Source organism: Coregonus lavaretus, assembly GCF_964263955.1.
Source record: "Coregonus lavaretus genome assembly, contig: HAP1_SCAFFOLD_340, whole genome shotgun sequence".
NCBI classification, from domain to species: Eukaryota; Metazoa; Chordata; class Actinopteri; order Salmoniformes; family Salmonidae; genus Coregonus; species Coregonus lavaretus.
In genome coordinates, this window is record NW_028166140.1 from 7,501 (window position 1) to 24,090 (window position 16,590).

Sequence of the window (16,590 nt, forward strand, 5' to 3'; positions counted from 1 at the left end):
ACTGAGATACAGGAGGCCACAAGCCAACGCAGGAGTGGCTTCAGGACAAGTCTCTGAATGTCCTTGAGTGGCCCAGCCAGAGCCCGGACTTGAACCCGATCTAACATCTCTGGAGAGACCTGAAAATAGCTGTGCAGCGACGCTCCCCATCCAACCTGACAGAGCTTGAAATGATCTGCAGAGAAGAATGGGAGAAACTCCCCAAATACAGGTGTGCCAAGCTTGTAGCGTCATGCCCAAGAAGACTCGAGGCTGTAATCGCTGCCAAAGGTGCTTCAACAAAGTACTGAGTAAAGAGTCTTTTTTATTTTTAATACATTTGCAAACCTGTTTTTACTTTGTCATTATGGGGTATTGTGTCTAGATTGATGAGGGGAAAAAACAATTTAATCCATTTCAGAATAAGGCTGTAATGTAACAAAATGTGGAAAAAGTCAAGGGGTCTGAATACTTTCCAAAGGCTCTGTTGGTAGTTGGTAGAGCATGACGCTTGGCGCTTGCAATGCCAGGGTTGTGGGTTTGATTCCCACGGGGGAAAGTACGGAGGGAAAAAGTATGAAAATGTATGCGCTCTACTGTAAGTCGTTCTGGATAAGAGCGTCTGCTAAATGACTAAAATGTTAAAAAAAAAAAATTTAAACATCGTTTGGGATGCAGACATCCTCTCCTCACTGAGTCAGTAACAGGGAGGTCATTTTCTCTTCCTGTTACATGATCTCTGTGTTGTGACACAGGGGCTTTCCTGTGAAAAGGAAGTGAATTGAAACTAAAAGAAAAAGGGACTATTTACAATATAATCAGCATGAACGTAATGGATTTCCCCCTCAATATAACGACATATTGACTTAATATGATCATTTTACAAAAACTCTAAATTGTACTAGCAGTTTGTGGGCTGTGGAGCCTCTTGAGTATGGATAGCTGCTAGTGAATTTGTGGTAACAACTTTTACTCTAATCATCGTTAAACAATAGATGCTTAGAAGCAGTGTAGAAACAGTTTTATATCCCTGTGAAAAGGAACGACTGTACCGGAGTCTCAAATGACAACCTATTCCCTACATAGTGCACTACTTTTCTCCCCAGTGGTATGGGCCCTGGTCAAAGTAGTACACTAGTAGGGAATAGGGTGCCATTTGGGACAAGGAATGCTTTATCACTGTTGTTATTCTTTATTTCATGGTGTCCCTCTAATGTTTCCTCTCTGTCTGTCTATATCCTCTCTGTTACCTCTGTGTCTCCGCTCCGTCTCCTCTTCGTCTCCTCTCCGTCTCCTATCCGTCTCCTCTCTGTCTCCTCTGTCTCCTCTGTCTCTTCTCTATCTCTTCTCTGTTTCCTCTCTGTCTCTTCTCTGTCTTCTCTGTCTTCTCTGTCTCTTCTCTGTCTCCTCTCTATCTCCTCTCCGTCTCCTCTCCGTCTCCTCTCTGTCTCCTCTGTCTCCTCTCTGTCTCCTCTCTGTCTCCTCTCCGTCTCCTCTCCGTCTCCTCTCTGTCTCCTCTGTCTCCTCTGTCTCTTCTCTATCTCTTCTCTGTTTCCTCTCTGTCTCTTCTCTGTCTTCTCTGTCTTCTCTGTCTCTTCTCTGTCTCCTCTCTATCTCCTCTCTATCTCCTCTCCGTCTCCTCTCTGTCTCCTCTGTCTCCTCTGTCTCCTCTCCGTCTCCTCGCCGTCTCCTATCCGTCTCCTCTCTGTCTCCTCTGTCTCCTCTGTCTCTTCTCTATCTCTTCTCTGTTTCCTCTCTGTCTCTTCTCTGTCTTCTCTGTCTTCTCTGTCCCTTCTCTGTCTCCTCTCTATCTCCTCTCCGTCTCCTCTCCGTCTCCTCTCTGTCTCCTCTGTCTCCTCTGTCTCTTCTCTATCTCTTCTCTGTTTCCTCTCTGTCTCCTCTCTGTCTCCTCTCTGTCTCCTCTGTTTCCTCTCTGTCTCCTCTGTCTCCTCTGTCTCTTCTCTATCTCTTCTCTGTTTCCTCTCTGTCTCCTCTCTGTCTCCTCTCTGTCTCCTCTCTGTCTCCTCTCTGTCTTCTCTGTTTCCTCTCTGTCTCCTCTCTGTCTCCTCTCTGTCTCCTCTCTGTCTCTTCTCTGTCTCTTCTCTGTCTCCTCTCTGTCTCCTCTCTGTCTCCTTTCTGTCTTCTCTGTTTCCTCTCTGTCTCCTCTCTGTCTTCTCCGTCTCTTCTCCGTCTCTTCTCCGTCTCTTCTCCGTCTCCTCTCCGTCTCCTCTGTCTTCTCTCTGTCTCTCCTCTGTCTCCTCTCTGTCTCCTCTGTCTGTCTCTTCTGTCTGTCTGCTCTGTCTGTCTGTCAGTACGCCTGTTTGATGCTCTCTAGGAAGGTTACTACAGAGGTATCTACCTGTCCAATGCTCTGCTTGCTGCTTACAGGCTTCACATGCTCTCCTGTTATGTGTGTGTATCACAGGGCTCTGGTCAAAAGTAGTGCACTAAATAGGGAATAGGGTGTCATGCTGTCTTGGTGGCCTTGCATGTTGCTTGTCTTGTTGTCCATTGTGGCTTCGCATGACCTCAACCATAGAAATATAGAATAACTAAAATGTCTATATTAACTTGAATGGGGATGACCGTTCTAGGGATTCTATTTCTATGACTCGAACACCAAATGCATCAGGAGACATTACTACCTAGAGACGAAGTCTGGGATGAAAGAGCATTGCATCTAATATGTGTTTCCATCTGATTTCACTGGGTGTGTCCCAAATGGTACCCTGTTCAGTAGTGGTGCAGTCTGTCCCAAATGCTACCCTGTTCAGTAGTGGTGCAGTCTGTCCCAAATGCTACCCTGTTCAGTAGTGGTGCAGTCTGTCCCAAATGCTACCCTGTTCAGTAGTGGTGCAGTCTGTCCCAAATGCTACCCTGTTCAGTAGTGGTGCAGTTCCATCCTCTCAGGCCAATGTATGAATGAATGGGTGGATCAGAATCGCCGTTATAATCATTGGCCAGAACGGAGAATAAAGTCCAAATCCCTGTCCCCATCCATGGCTAATTTAGGAAAGGGACAATTTTAGCTAGCTAGCTAGTCACTGGAGGACAACAACCCAACAATTCAAGTTTTTCCTGTCCATGACGTTTGGCTTGATGTGATGTGATGTGATGTGATTGGTGTGAAGCCAAATCCAAGCTGGCTTCCCTTGATACTTTTTTTTGGTGCGCCAGGACCAATCACAGTTGAGCTCACTCAGTTTAGCTGAACGCCGATTGGCTATTATTTTATACTTTATTGTCAAGGGATGCCAAATGCTCGCTGGCGTCCCTTGCATTCAACGCTACGGGCGGCCACAATATCACACTCTATCTGACCAGACAGCATCAGATGGGCTACACATACAGAGGCAGAGGGTTTCGCTAACTCAGAGGCAGAGGGTTTCGCTAACTCAGAGGCAGAGGGTTTCGCTAACTCAGAGGCTTTCTCCAGTGAGATACATTCAGCCTCTTGCCAATTGACGGACATTTATGAAACACAAAGAGACAAAAGATAAAGTTTTTTTTATTTGGGGGCATCCATGAATACACACCACTGACACTATTCTCTATTTAGTGCACTACAATATAGTGCACTACTTTTGTTGTGCACTAAATAGGGAATAGGGTGCCATTTGGCATTCAACCAGCACTCAGACATGTTGCTCTAACGCAATGGCTCCTTCCTGGTGCCTCTGACCCCTGACCTTGTGCCTCTGACCCACTGCAACGCCAAGACAGCATAGTTCCCCTCGCTGCCTCTCTCCCTCTCCCACCTGTAGGACTGCCTATAGTAACCCTGCTAGCCTGCTAGGTAGCCTAGCGGTTAAGAGCGTTAGGCCAGTAACCGTAAGGTCGCTGGTTTGAAATCCCCGAGCTGGCAAGGTGAAACGTTCTGCCCTTGAGCAAGGCAGCTAACCCTGCAACTGCTTCCCGTGGATGTTGATTAAGGCAGCCCTCTGCACCTCTCTGATTCAGAGGGGTTGGGTTAAATGTGGAAGACACATTTTGGCTGAATGCCCCTTTCCTTCCCCACCTCCTGCAGTCTGTCTTAGCGCCTGGGTAACCTGTTGTTGTGGTGGTGTGCATGTCAGCCTGTGTGTAGTTGCCAGGGTTAATGTGGTTATAATGGCGGCTGTGAGTAAAGATGGGTAAAACTACAAACAATAGCCTATATACTGTAATACCAATTGAATCTAGCAACTATAACAGAAACTTCAATTCAATTCAATATAACTTTTAATCGAATTTAATTGGGTAAAAAACTATACAACAAGATGTGCATTGGATGCCCAGAGGATAGCACTTAATTAAAGCACTGATCCTGAAGGTCCTCTATAGCGTTAGTAGACCTGAAGGTCCTCTATAGCGTTAGTAGACCTGAAGGTCCTCTATAGCGTTAGTAGACCTGAAGGTCCTCTATAGCGTTAGTAGACCTGAAGGTCCTCTATAGCGTTAGTAGACCTGAAGGTCCTCTATAGCGTTAGTAGACCTGAAGGTCCTCTATAGCGTTAGTAGACCTGAAGGTCCTCTATAGCGTTAGTAGACCTGAAGGTCCTCTATAGCGTTAGTAGACCTGAAGGTCCTCTATAGCGTTAGTAGACCTGAAGGTCCTCTATAGCGTTAGTAGACCTGAAGGTCCTCTATAGCGTTAGTAGACCTGAAGGTCCTCTATAGGTCGTGTTCATACTCCCTGTTGATTGAGTTGTTGTTCTGTTGTCTGGTTTACCAGGTGCTGGAGGCCACCCGCGTCACACGCAGGAAAAGCAACATGGCGCTGAGGTGGGAGGCGGGGCTTTACGCTAATGAGGACGGAGAGGAAGAGGAAGAGGAGGAGGAGGAGGAGGAGGAGGAGGAGGAGGAGGAGGAGGAGGAGGAGGAGGAGTAGTCTGCTCTCCCTTGTGTTCTGTGACTGTCAGGAGTGGAGGGATGGAGAGATGGAGGGATGGAGAGAGATGGAGGGATGGAGAGAGATGGAGGGATGGAGAGAGATGGAGACAGCAAGACAACCACAAGTATTTATTTTACTAAGTATTCTAATCACATGACCTACTGGATGGACCAACCAGGAAGTAACATCCAGCCCCACACTGGAATACAGAGAGACCCATGGGATACGGCTGGTTGAGTATTGGTTCAACACAGAAACATACACTCAGAAAAAAAAGATGCTATCTAGAACCTATAGAGGACCTTCTTCGGCTGTCCCTATGGAAGAACCCTTTTGGTTCCAGGTAGAACCTTTTTCAGTTCCACGTAGAACCATTTTCACAGAGGGTTCTACATGGAACCCAAAAGAGTTCTACATGGAACCTAAAAGGGTTCTTCAAAGGGTTATTCCATAGGGACAGCCGAATAACCCTTTTGGAACGCTGTTTTTCAGAGAGTGTATGCCTGTCAAGTGATCCTATTATATTATCTTAGTGGTGTGAGGGAGGATGTCAGACTCAATGGAATCACTGGAAACCAGACTTCGTCCCAAATGGCACCCTATTGTGCAATATGGGCCCTGTTCAAAGCAGTGCACTATATAAGGAATAGTGTAGCATTTGGGACGAAGCCGCAGGGTTGGCTTTTCTCCAGATTACATCCAACAGCAAATGACGTTTCCTGAGACTTGATCCTTGTTGTCGACCTCATGACAAAATGTAACCTTCTGTATTACCAGTATTTCTCACTAAGACAGGTGTTTAAAATAGATATTATCACTCTAGATCTGCTTTAAATGAGCTCATATTCATAAAATAATAAAGGAAGTCCTCTCCTCTTCCTTTCCTGACATTTGATGATGGAAGTTGAAACACACAGATACAGTATCTGAGATATCTAAAGAGCAGATATGAGTTCGTTTAACTAAATGACCTCATCTAAACTGAAGAGCACGTTTAGACGGAACGCGTTGGTCACTCCGAGGGAAGGAAGGAGTCGAAGTGGAGAAAGCTATCTGCAGGTCATTTTTCAATAATTAACAATCACTTAATTGATCAGTTTGATCAATATAGGAAGAGTGTTTTTATAGATGGATGTGATTATCAGGGAGTTGATGACTGGATGGCCTAATAACCAATCAGTGAGATGAATGAGATGAACATGCTTGTAGTCATAGATGTGCCTATTGACAATTATTGTTGTCATAAAAAAAAAAAAAAAAAAATACGATGGGAAGTGTCCCAAACGGCCCCCTATTCCCTACATAGAGCCCTATGGGCCCCGGTCAAAAGGAGTGCACTATATAGGGAATAGGGTGCTGTTTGGGACACACATATTATAATGTAAAATGTGTTATGCAATGTAAGTGGTGTAGAATGCCTCATCTATAGAAAACAGAATGAACTACTATGGCGACACTGAAAATGGCCGCCAGTCCACCCATTATGGCAACAGTTCTAATTCTATGGATGTGACACAATACATGTCTGGGAGTCTGTGTTTTTGGACTCTAATACTGAACAAGACAAATATAATCATCCAACTGGTTTCAAAACAGTCTGTGTTATTAAGTATTTGAATGTCAGATATTTAAAAAAAAAAAAATGTAACCCACTGATCATTTCTGAAGTACCTGTATCGGCATTGCTTGTTTAATTTGAGCTCTTCCCCCGATGTAAGCAGTCTTCACTGGTAACATAATGACATAGGATTGATGTGTATTTGATGTATGGAAAATCTGCCTGGAAGAAATGTTTTTATGTTTGCAGATTGTTTTCACTCTTGCCCTCGGTAGCTGAGGGAAAGATTGGTGAGAATTGTTACGCTTTTTGGAGTAGTCCATTATCCTACAAAAAAACAATGTTTTGGAGTTAAATTGGGTCAAGGACCACACATTTCAAAACACCACAGTCTATTGCAGTCAAAGTGACAGTTTGCATGAAAATATCAAACTTTTTAAATCCAGTCATGTCCTGACAGGGGGACGTGTTTTTCATTACCAACAGGAGTATTGGATGAGCTCTATTTCCAGCTCCTTCGTAGTGACGTCAGTCAGAACCAGGCAGGAGTTTTACCTTCTCTAAATGGACTGAACAGCTCTATGCCCAGCTCTAATGGACTAAACAGCTCTATGCCCAGCTCCTTCGTAGTGACGTCAGTCAGAACCAGGCAGGAGTTTTACCTTCTCTAAATGGACTAAACAGCTCTATGCCCAGCTCCTTCGTAGTGACGTCAGTCAGAACCAGGCAGGAGTTTTACCTTCTCTAAATGGACTAAACAGCTCTATGCCCAGCTCCTTCGTAGTGACGTCAGTCAGAACCAGGCAGGAGTTTTACCTTCTCTAAATGGACTAAACAGCTCTATGCCCAGCTCCTTCGTAGTGACGTCAGTCAGAACCAGGCAGGAGTTTTACCTTCTCTAAATGGACTAAACAGCTCTATGCCCAGCTCCTTCGTAGTGACGTCAGTCAGAACCAGGCAGGAGTTTTACCTTCTCTAAATGGACTGAACAGCTCTATGTCCAGCTCCTTCGTAGTGACGTCAGTCAGAACGGGACAGGAGTTTTACCTTCTCTAAATGGACTGAACAGCTCTATTTCCAGCTCCTTCGTAGTGACGTCAGTCAGAACGGGACAGGAGTTTTACCTTCTCTAAATGGACTAAACAACAACAGGAGCAATTGACTATTAAAACCCTGAGATGATAAAACAACGGCCCAGCTGAAAACAACACCTTTTTACTACCATGCCAAAGGAGCATGTCGTTTTTCCCTGAGTGAGGACTCCACGAACCCACAAACCAGGACCTGAGAACTGTCTAGGGAAGTAGGTTGTGTGCCGTGCCCTCCGACCCCAAAGAACATTCTGGGCATGCACCGAGTCCGTTCATTCCCCTGAAAGAAACACCACAGGCTGAGATTCAAATGGCACCCTATTCCCTATGTAGTGCACTACTTTTGGACATGGTCATAGGTCAAAACCTCTGGTCTAAAGTAGTACACTATATAGAGTGTCATTTGGGATTTAAGCTACCCTCAAGAACCTTGTTAATGGTTTCTTATAGTGTTTTTTTATATAATATATATAATATATCGAAAAGTATTTAATGGGCAATTGTGTCCTTTTATATGAGTTCAAGAAGCTTTGATTTTGTTTCTGCTTTAGACTGATGACACAGAGAGGTGTGTTTCTGCTTTAGACTGATGACACAGAGAGGTGTGTTTCTGCTTTAGACTGATGACACAGAGAGGTGTGTTTCTGCTTTAGACTGATGACACAGAGAGGTGTGTTTCTGCTTTAGACTGATGACACAGAGAGGTGTGTTTCTGCTTTAGACTGATGACACAGCGAGGTGTGTTTCTGCTTTAGACTGATGACACAGCGAGGTGTGTTTCTGCTTTAGACTGATGACACAGAGAGGTGTGTTTCTGCTTTAGACTGATGACACAGAGAGGTGTGTTTCTGCTTTAGACTGATGACACAGAGAGGTGTGTTTCCCTCTGATTGTACTATGGTTATGTCCCAAATGGCACCCTATTCCCTATATAGTGCACTACTTTAGACCAGAGAATGGCACCCTATTCCCTACATAGTGCACTACTTTAGACCAGAGAATGGCACCCTATTCCCTATATAGTGCACTACTTTAGACCAGAGAATGGCACCCTATTCCCTATATAGTGCACTATTTAAGCGATAGGGTGCCATTTGGGACACAACCAGTGTGTGGGGTGCGACAGTGTTACCTAGGTTACACTGTTGATTTGTTGACATTCAGACAGTATTCTATTTGCCTTGAGAGAGGGGGGGAGAGGGAGAAAGAGGGGAGAGAGAGAGGGAGAGAGAGGAGAGAGAGAGAGAATGAAAGAGGGGGGGAAGAGGGAGAGCGAGAGAGAGAGAGAGGGGGGAGAGAGAGGAGAGCGAGAGAGAGAGAGAGAGAGAGAGAGAGAGAGAGAGAGAGAGAGAGAGAGAGAGAGAGAGAGAGAGAGAGAGAGAGAGAGAGAGAGAGAGAGAGAGAGAGAGAGAGAGAGATTAACCTAAACTTCCGAACATTGTTCAGGAAATGTAATAGAGATTGACCTGTGACCCAGGACGTTGAACATAATAAGCTGATCAGTGGTTGGCTGATGATAGGCAGAGGGCAGGTATTACTTAAAGATAGTGTTGGTAGTTTGAAATTATGAACAGAAACACAAGGATGTTTTTGTATCTGAAAAGGAGAAGTTTGTTTTATCGCCTGGTTGCTTTGATGTGTGTGGGAGACAAATACTTTTTTTGAGAGTTTTTTATTTATGCAGTGGAAACACTAAAGGAAAATAGTTTTCCAGAGGCCTGTGCTACAGTGTACACTCATCACAGAGGAGGGAGAGAGAGATGCTCATCACAGAGGAGAGAGGGAGAGATGCTCATCACAGAGGAGAGAGAGAGATGCTCATCACAGAGGAGGGAGAGAGATGCTCATCACAGAGGAGGGAGAGAGAGATGCTTATCACAGAGGAGAGAGGGAGAGAGAGATGCTCATCACATAGAGAGAGAGAGAGAGATGCTCATCACAGAGGAGAGAGAGAGAGATGCTCATCACAGAGGAGAGAGAGAGAGATGCTCATCACAGAGGAGAGAGAGAGAGATGCTCATCACAGAGGAGAGAGAGAGAGATGCTTATCACAGAGGAGAGAGAGAGATGCTTATCACAGAGGAGAGAGAGAGAGATGCTTATCACATAGAGAGAGAGAGAGATGCTCATCACAGAGGAGAGAGAGAGAGATGCTTATCACAGTGGAGAGGGAGAGAGAGAAGCCGCAGGGTTGGCGAGAGAGAGAGGGGGGGAGAGGGAGAAAGAGGGGAGAGAGGGGGGAGAGAGAGGAGAAAGAGGGGAGAGAGAGGAGAGCGAGAGAGAATGAAAGAGGGGGGGAGAGGGAGAGCGAGAGAGAGAGAGGGGGGAGAGAGGAGAGAATGAGAGAGGGGGGGAGAGAGGGAGAGAGAGGAGAGCAAGAGAGAGAGGGGGGAGAGAGGAGAGAGGGGGAGAGAGAGAGAGAGAGAGAGAGAGAGAGAGAGAGAGAGAGAGAGAGAGAGAGAGAGAGAGAGAGAGATGCTCATCACATAGGAGAGAGGGAGAGAGAGATGCCCATCTAACCAAGTTAAGTATTATTATTTGGGTGTGGGCATTTGTCAGAACTTTTGCGTGCGTGTCTGTACGTTTGTGTGTGTGTGCTTGTGTGGTCTTCAGGATACTGAATTTGTAACTAATAAATATGCAAAGTTAATGTTAGTGTAGCAAGAGGGAGACAGCTTCAAACCACACTGCTATTTGATTAGCATATAAACATATACTGCAGATGGAAACTGTCTGCTATTTGATTAGCATATACACATATACTGCAGATGGAAACTGTCTGCTATTTGATTAGCATATACACATATACTGCAGATGGAAACTGTCTGCTATTTGATTAGCATTAGGCAAAACATATACTGCAGATGGACACTGTCTGCTATTGCCTTGTCTCTTATAGCATATGATACCAAAACAGCACAAATCCTAGACTTAAAGTAAGACATTCATCAAGCTGAATTTGGTCTCAGAACTTGAAAAGAAGGTAGATGTTTCTTGAATAACTAAATGAGTAATCATACTGTATATTTGGTGGGATAATGCAGTTTGCCATGAAACCATTTCAGGGTCAGGGCACAAAAGAGGAAGTAGTAGCACAATAGAAGTAAACAGACTGTACAGTAATAATGTAAACACACTTTACAGTAATAATGTAAACACACTTTACAGTAATAATGTAAACACACTTATAATGTAAACACACTTTACAGTAATAATGTAAACACACTTTACAGTAATAATGTAAACACACTACAGCTGATTTGCTATATTTGTTGTGCTATGCAGAGTGACAGCTGCCTTCAATACTGCAGCACACCCTGCATGACACAGTAGAGTTTATTTCATGCCAACTAGCTCTGGTCCAGGGCGTTGTGGCAGTCTCAGCATTGACAAGCTGGACCAGAGCTAGATGACAGCCATAATGCACATACAGTATTAGATCTGCCAAGGGATTTCAACAGAAAGTATTACTCCAGACACGTCTCCCATTGAGTAAACATTTTTTAGTTTCTGAATATAGGCCTACGATGTTATTGTATGCTTTTGGAATTTTAACTAACATACACACACAAAAAGAAATATGATTTTCTTTTACGAGTTGATATGCTTTTGTTGTTTATTTTTGAATTTATTTTATATTATTTTGGGGTTTTATATGATGACTTTATTTATCATTGTAACCGCGAAGGCTTTGCTTTCCTGTCTTCTCTTCTGAACCACCACCCAGAGCGGAGAGGCCTGTGGTCAGAAGGAGTAGGCCTACTGGGAGAATCACTGGCGTAGTAAAGAGATCCTATTCATATGTAAAGCCCTGTTAGTATGTTAACCACTTCTTTGTTCATATTCTGCTTCTATTGGTTATGTAGTAGGCTACTTGTACGGCGCACAGTTATACACCTATATAATTATTTTCTCATTAAAAATAAAATCTGTAATTTTGTGACTATTGATTTATTATTGATGAAGCAGCTGAGTGATTGGTTTCCCTGTGAGTCATTATACAGTCCTTTAATTATACCTATTAAAATAAAGTCAACACACACGCACGCACACACACACGCACACACACGCACACGCACGCACGCACACGCACGCACGCACGCACACGCACATGCGCGCACACGCACGCGCACACGCACGCACACACGCACACACACGCACACACACGCACACACACGCACACACACACACGCACACGCACACACACGCACACACACACACGCACACACACACACTGATTCACATTATCTGTTGTAGGCCTAATAACTGATAGACTCACAGTTACAATAAGCCTTGGTTACAATAACCAACCCTGGTGCGCTTCAAAGGTTGTGCGTAATATGTGCTTAATCTTAATAAATGTGGCCTACACAGCCTATTTATCACAAAGCAAATGAATTGATGCTTTGACAACAAAATATTTATAAATTATTATTATTATTATTATGGCAATTATTATTATTATTATTATTATTATAAAAAGATCTCAATGAACACAATGGACCAGAGATTGTATTCATTAAGGTGGATGTTTGACTCACTCATGATTTTTCATTTCAGTTGACTTAAAACGAGAAGAGACAAAAATTCTCTCTGTGACTAAAAATCTGACTAAATGGACTGGACAGGAGTTTTTGGAGAGACTGAGAGCTTTTCAGCGATGAACACAATGAATATATTAGCAGCACAGATGCCCAACGCAGTTCTGTTCAGCAGTGGGAAGAACACATCACACCTGGCAAACACAGCCGACGTCAGCTGGTGAGCTGCGGGGGGGATTAAGTTACGAGTTATTGAGTTCCACATTGAGCAGGCGACTCTCTTGCTTCACCTTAGCTAACCAATCACCACCAGCCTTCTAGCGGCTACCCTTTGCCTGGTTAAAGAAACACAAGATGCTTTGACGAAATGAAAACCAATAGCAGCATTGAGTTTAATTAGTAAAACAACAGTCTAATCATGTCTTTCCCTCCCTTGAGTAGAAAAGTAGGCCGTCTTTGAATTTGCAGTCTCCCACTTTCCCCCACTGCATTTCATATGCAGGCCTGTAGCCTCAGAGAAAACGGCTTGATTCTAGCCCTCAGGCTACCTTCAGGCTACCCTCAGGCTACCTTCAGGCTACCCTCAGGCTACCCTCAGGCTACCTTCAGGCTACCTTCAGGCTACCCTCAGGCTACCTTCAGGCTACCCTCAGGCTACCTTCAGGCTACCCTCAGGCTACCCTCAGGCTACCTTCAGGCTACCCTCAGGCTACCCTCAGGCTACCTTCAGGCTACCCTCAGGCTACCTTCAGGCTACCCTCAGGCTACCTTCAGGCTACCCTCAGGCTACCCTCAGGCTACCTTCAGGCTACCTTCAGGCTACCCTCAGGCTACCTTCAGGCTACCCTCAGGCTACCTTCAGGCTACCCTCAGGCTACCTTCAGGCTACCCTCAGGCTACCTTTCAATATGACCCATAAAACCAGCACTGCTTTTTTCTGTTCCTTTCTGTTGTACATTGGCAGGCCACATTTTACATTCATAAAGGATATCAAGTGCCGTTCTAAAACTAGGCTGCTTGCGGACCAGACCGTTAAACATTTGCTTTAGGCTACACATTGTTCAGTCATGTTACCTCGTTAGCTAGCTAACAACTTGGGGTACGTTCAGCAAGACGCAATGTGTTAGAACGTTAAGATAGAAATACGCTATGCAGAACAAACGTTCTTCTCTGACATATCGAATAAGGAATAGCGTAGGCTCTATTCATGGCATTTCTATCTGCAACGTTCAAAGAACGTTTTTCAACTGAACCTGGCTCTGGTAACATTACCAGTAGCCGAAACATTGTTTTGAAGCGCTTTGAGATTGCCTTCTGATATGAAAAGTGCTGTAGAAGTTTAATAAATCATTATTATTACCATCATATGCTATATCTGACTGGTTAATAACTCCTCTTACCACTACACTATATCTGACTGGGTTAATAATTATTCTTGCCACTACATTCTAAAAAGTAAAGGTTCCTGGAGGATCCTTTAGGGGTTCTTGAAATTGAAACTGTGGGGGAACCCTTATAAGTTATTCAAATAACTATTTAAAAGGGTTCTTCAAAGAACCCCTTTTAATGGATCCTCAAAGAACCTTTTGAAGAACCTTTTGGGGTTTGTTTTTGAACTACCCCCCCCCCCCCCCCCCATATTATTATAATTATTAGTAATACGCTTAACAATAACAACAATAACAACAATATTTTAGTTGTCAGTGTTTATACTGATTTTAGTGGCAAAGCAGAATAAAAAAACCTAAATATGAGGTAAACTCCCAGCAGAGCCCCAAGTCCAGTGGGTATATCCTCTGGCATGTTGATGTTAATGTGTTGATGTTCTCTGTAGCCATTGCCAGAATGATTTTGCAGCGCAGGGTGATCGAACAGGTTTCCTGTTATATTCATCAGAGGTGTAGGGAGGGTGTGAATCCCAAAAATAGTAGTTATACAGATGATTAACAAAACATGCACACGACAGTATTCATACCTTGGTTTATGTGGTAAATACTGTTTTGATAATGGTTTTCATAACAATACCTTACCTCCATAATGTAGAGGCCTATGGAATATTCATTGTAGAGGTAAGGGAGGAGGATGGTACCTGTGATCTGCATATCATACCAATACTAATTGACAAACCTTTTTATGCCTCTGTCACGCCCTGGCTCTGGGACTCTGTTATGTTGAGCCAGGGTATGTAGTTTCTATGTGTTTGGGTTATAGGTTCTTTATCTAGCTCATGTGTTTTCTATGTTGGCCGGTGTGGTTCTCAATCAGAGGCAGCGTGAATCAGCTGTTGATTGTTGTCTCTGATTGGGAACCATACTTAGGCAGCCTGTTTGCCACAGTGTATTGTGGGATCTTGTTCCGTGTATGGTTTGTGTCTGTTACCTAGGACTTCACGTATCGTTTTGTTGTTTTGTTTCGTGTGGTGAATCTAAATTAAAAGTATGTTCACTCATCACGCTGCGCATTGGTCCACTTCCTCCAACGATCGTGACAGCCTCCTCCTCTGTATACCTGCAGACACAGACACAAAAATCAGCAGTTCAGTCATCTGCACCCAATACAGCTAGCCTTCAACATATTCTTATAGCCTACATATTCTTACCTCTTTGTTGATTGATATCCATTGAATTGTATCCATTTCTGTTGTAGAAAGATTTGCACAAATATGAAAAGATAGATGTTATCATCATACAACAATATCAATTTAGATCATACAAGGGACAAACCTTACCTTAAATTGAGGAGATCTTTAAATTTTTCAGTTAAGTGTCTGCACCTGCTGTCCTTTCATATTCAAATCCGAATGTTTCCGTTGGGCAGTTAGGTTCCTGCAAGAACCGCCACCAACTCAGGAGGTTCCTCAAACCCCACCTCCTATGGGGTTCATGGAATAACCTTTTGGGGGCTATTTTCAGTGCCAAGAACACTAAGGTTGTCACACCCTGACCTTGAAAGCCCTGTTTTTCTAGTTGGTTTGGTCAGGGTGTCCATTCGATGTGTATATCTATGTGAATGTTGACATTCTAGTTGATCTAGTTCTATGTTTGGCCGGGTGTGGTTCCCAATCAGAGGCAGCTGTCGATCGTTGTCTCTGATTGGGGATCATACTTAGGCAGCCATTTTGCCTACCTTGAGTTGTGGGATCTTGTTTCTGTGTGTTTGGCTTGTTTGATGCTTTTGTTCTGTGTTTATTTAATAAACGAACATGTACTCATACCACCCTGCACCTTGGTCCAATCCTGTACTCAACAAACGTGACAAAGGTTCTTCAAATAACTTTCAGGATCTTAGAAGAACCGTTGTCGAACCCCTAATTTTTAGAGTGTACACTATATCTGACTGGGTAAATAACTTTATTTGGAGTTAATGTGCACTCAGTGACTCAGACTTGAGCACTTGTACCAGGACTCTAACAATGGGACTCAGACTTCAGCCATAGGGACTCGTGACTCTTTCCATTGGTGACTCGGACTTGGACTCGAGCACAGGGGACTAGAATCGGATTATACATTTAGTGACTCGACTACTGGGTGAAACAGTCATTACCCCCGTTCTAGTTCTGGACATCAATGTGGCTGCAGTGGAACATTGATACAAATGGCGATGACGCTACCGAGTGATGGAGGAGCAACACGTACTACTGGCGGCACAATCTGGTGATTAGGGAACAGATAATCATGGACTATTTGCACTGCCCCCCCCCCCCCCCCCCCCATCCCCCTCTTTACGCTGCTGCTACTCTGTTTATTATTTATGCATAGTCACTTTATGCTCTAGGGCAACGTGTCTAGATGGAATTTGTATTCCTGGCAACTGGACTTTTTTTTGGAACAGTGGGTCTCTCTCTCTCTCTCTCTCTCTCTCTCTCTCTCTCTCTCTCTCTCTCTCTCTCTCTCTTTCTCTCTCTCTCTCTGTCTCTCTCTCTCTCTCTCTCTCTCTCTCTCTCTCTCTCTCTCTCTCTCTCTCTCTCTCTCTCTCTCTCTCTCTCTCTCTCTCTCTCTCTCTCTCTCTCTCTCTCTCTCTCTCTCTCTCTCTCTCTATTCAATTCAATTCAAGGGGCTTTATTGGCATGGGAAACGTATGTTAACATTGCCAACCAAAGCAAGTGAAGTAGATAGTAAACAAAAGTGAAATAAACAATAAATATTAACAGTAAACATTACACTCAGAAGTTCCCAAAGAATAAAGACATTTCAAATGTCATATTATGTCTATATACAGTGTTGTAACAATGTGCAAATAGTTAAAGTACAAATGGGAAAATAAATCAACATAAATATAGATTGTATTTATAATGGTGTTTGTTCTTCACTGGTTGCCCTTTTCTTGTGGCAACAGGTCACAAATCTTGCTGCTGTGATGGCACACTGTGGTATTTCACCCAATAGATATGGGAGTTTTTCAAAATTGGATTTGTTTTCAAATTCTTTGTTGGTCTGTGTAATCTGAGGGAAATATGTCTCTAATACTCTACCTCTCTCTGCTTATGTCTGTTTGTTTTGTATTTAATGTGTAATGTAGGCTGAATTTTAGTTGACTAAAATGGCCCAC

At 43.7% G+C, this 16,590-nt stretch overlaps 1 protein-coding gene across 1 annotated transcript in view; it reads left to right on the forward strand.

Moving 5' to 3' along the window:
- Positions 1-8,660, forward strand: part of LOC311115021 (A-kinase anchor protein 2-like) — a 13,872-nt gene extending 5,212 nt beyond the window's left edge. Inside the window, exon 2 of the mRNA XM_084190238.1 lies at positions 4,694-8,660. Within this exon, the coding sequence (XP_084046364.1) occupies positions 4,694-4,849 (156 nt within the window). The 3' untranslated portion in view covers positions 4,850-8,660. The remainder of the gene's footprint in view (positions 1-4,693) is intronic.
- Positions 8,661-16,590: the final 7,930 nt, after the last annotated feature.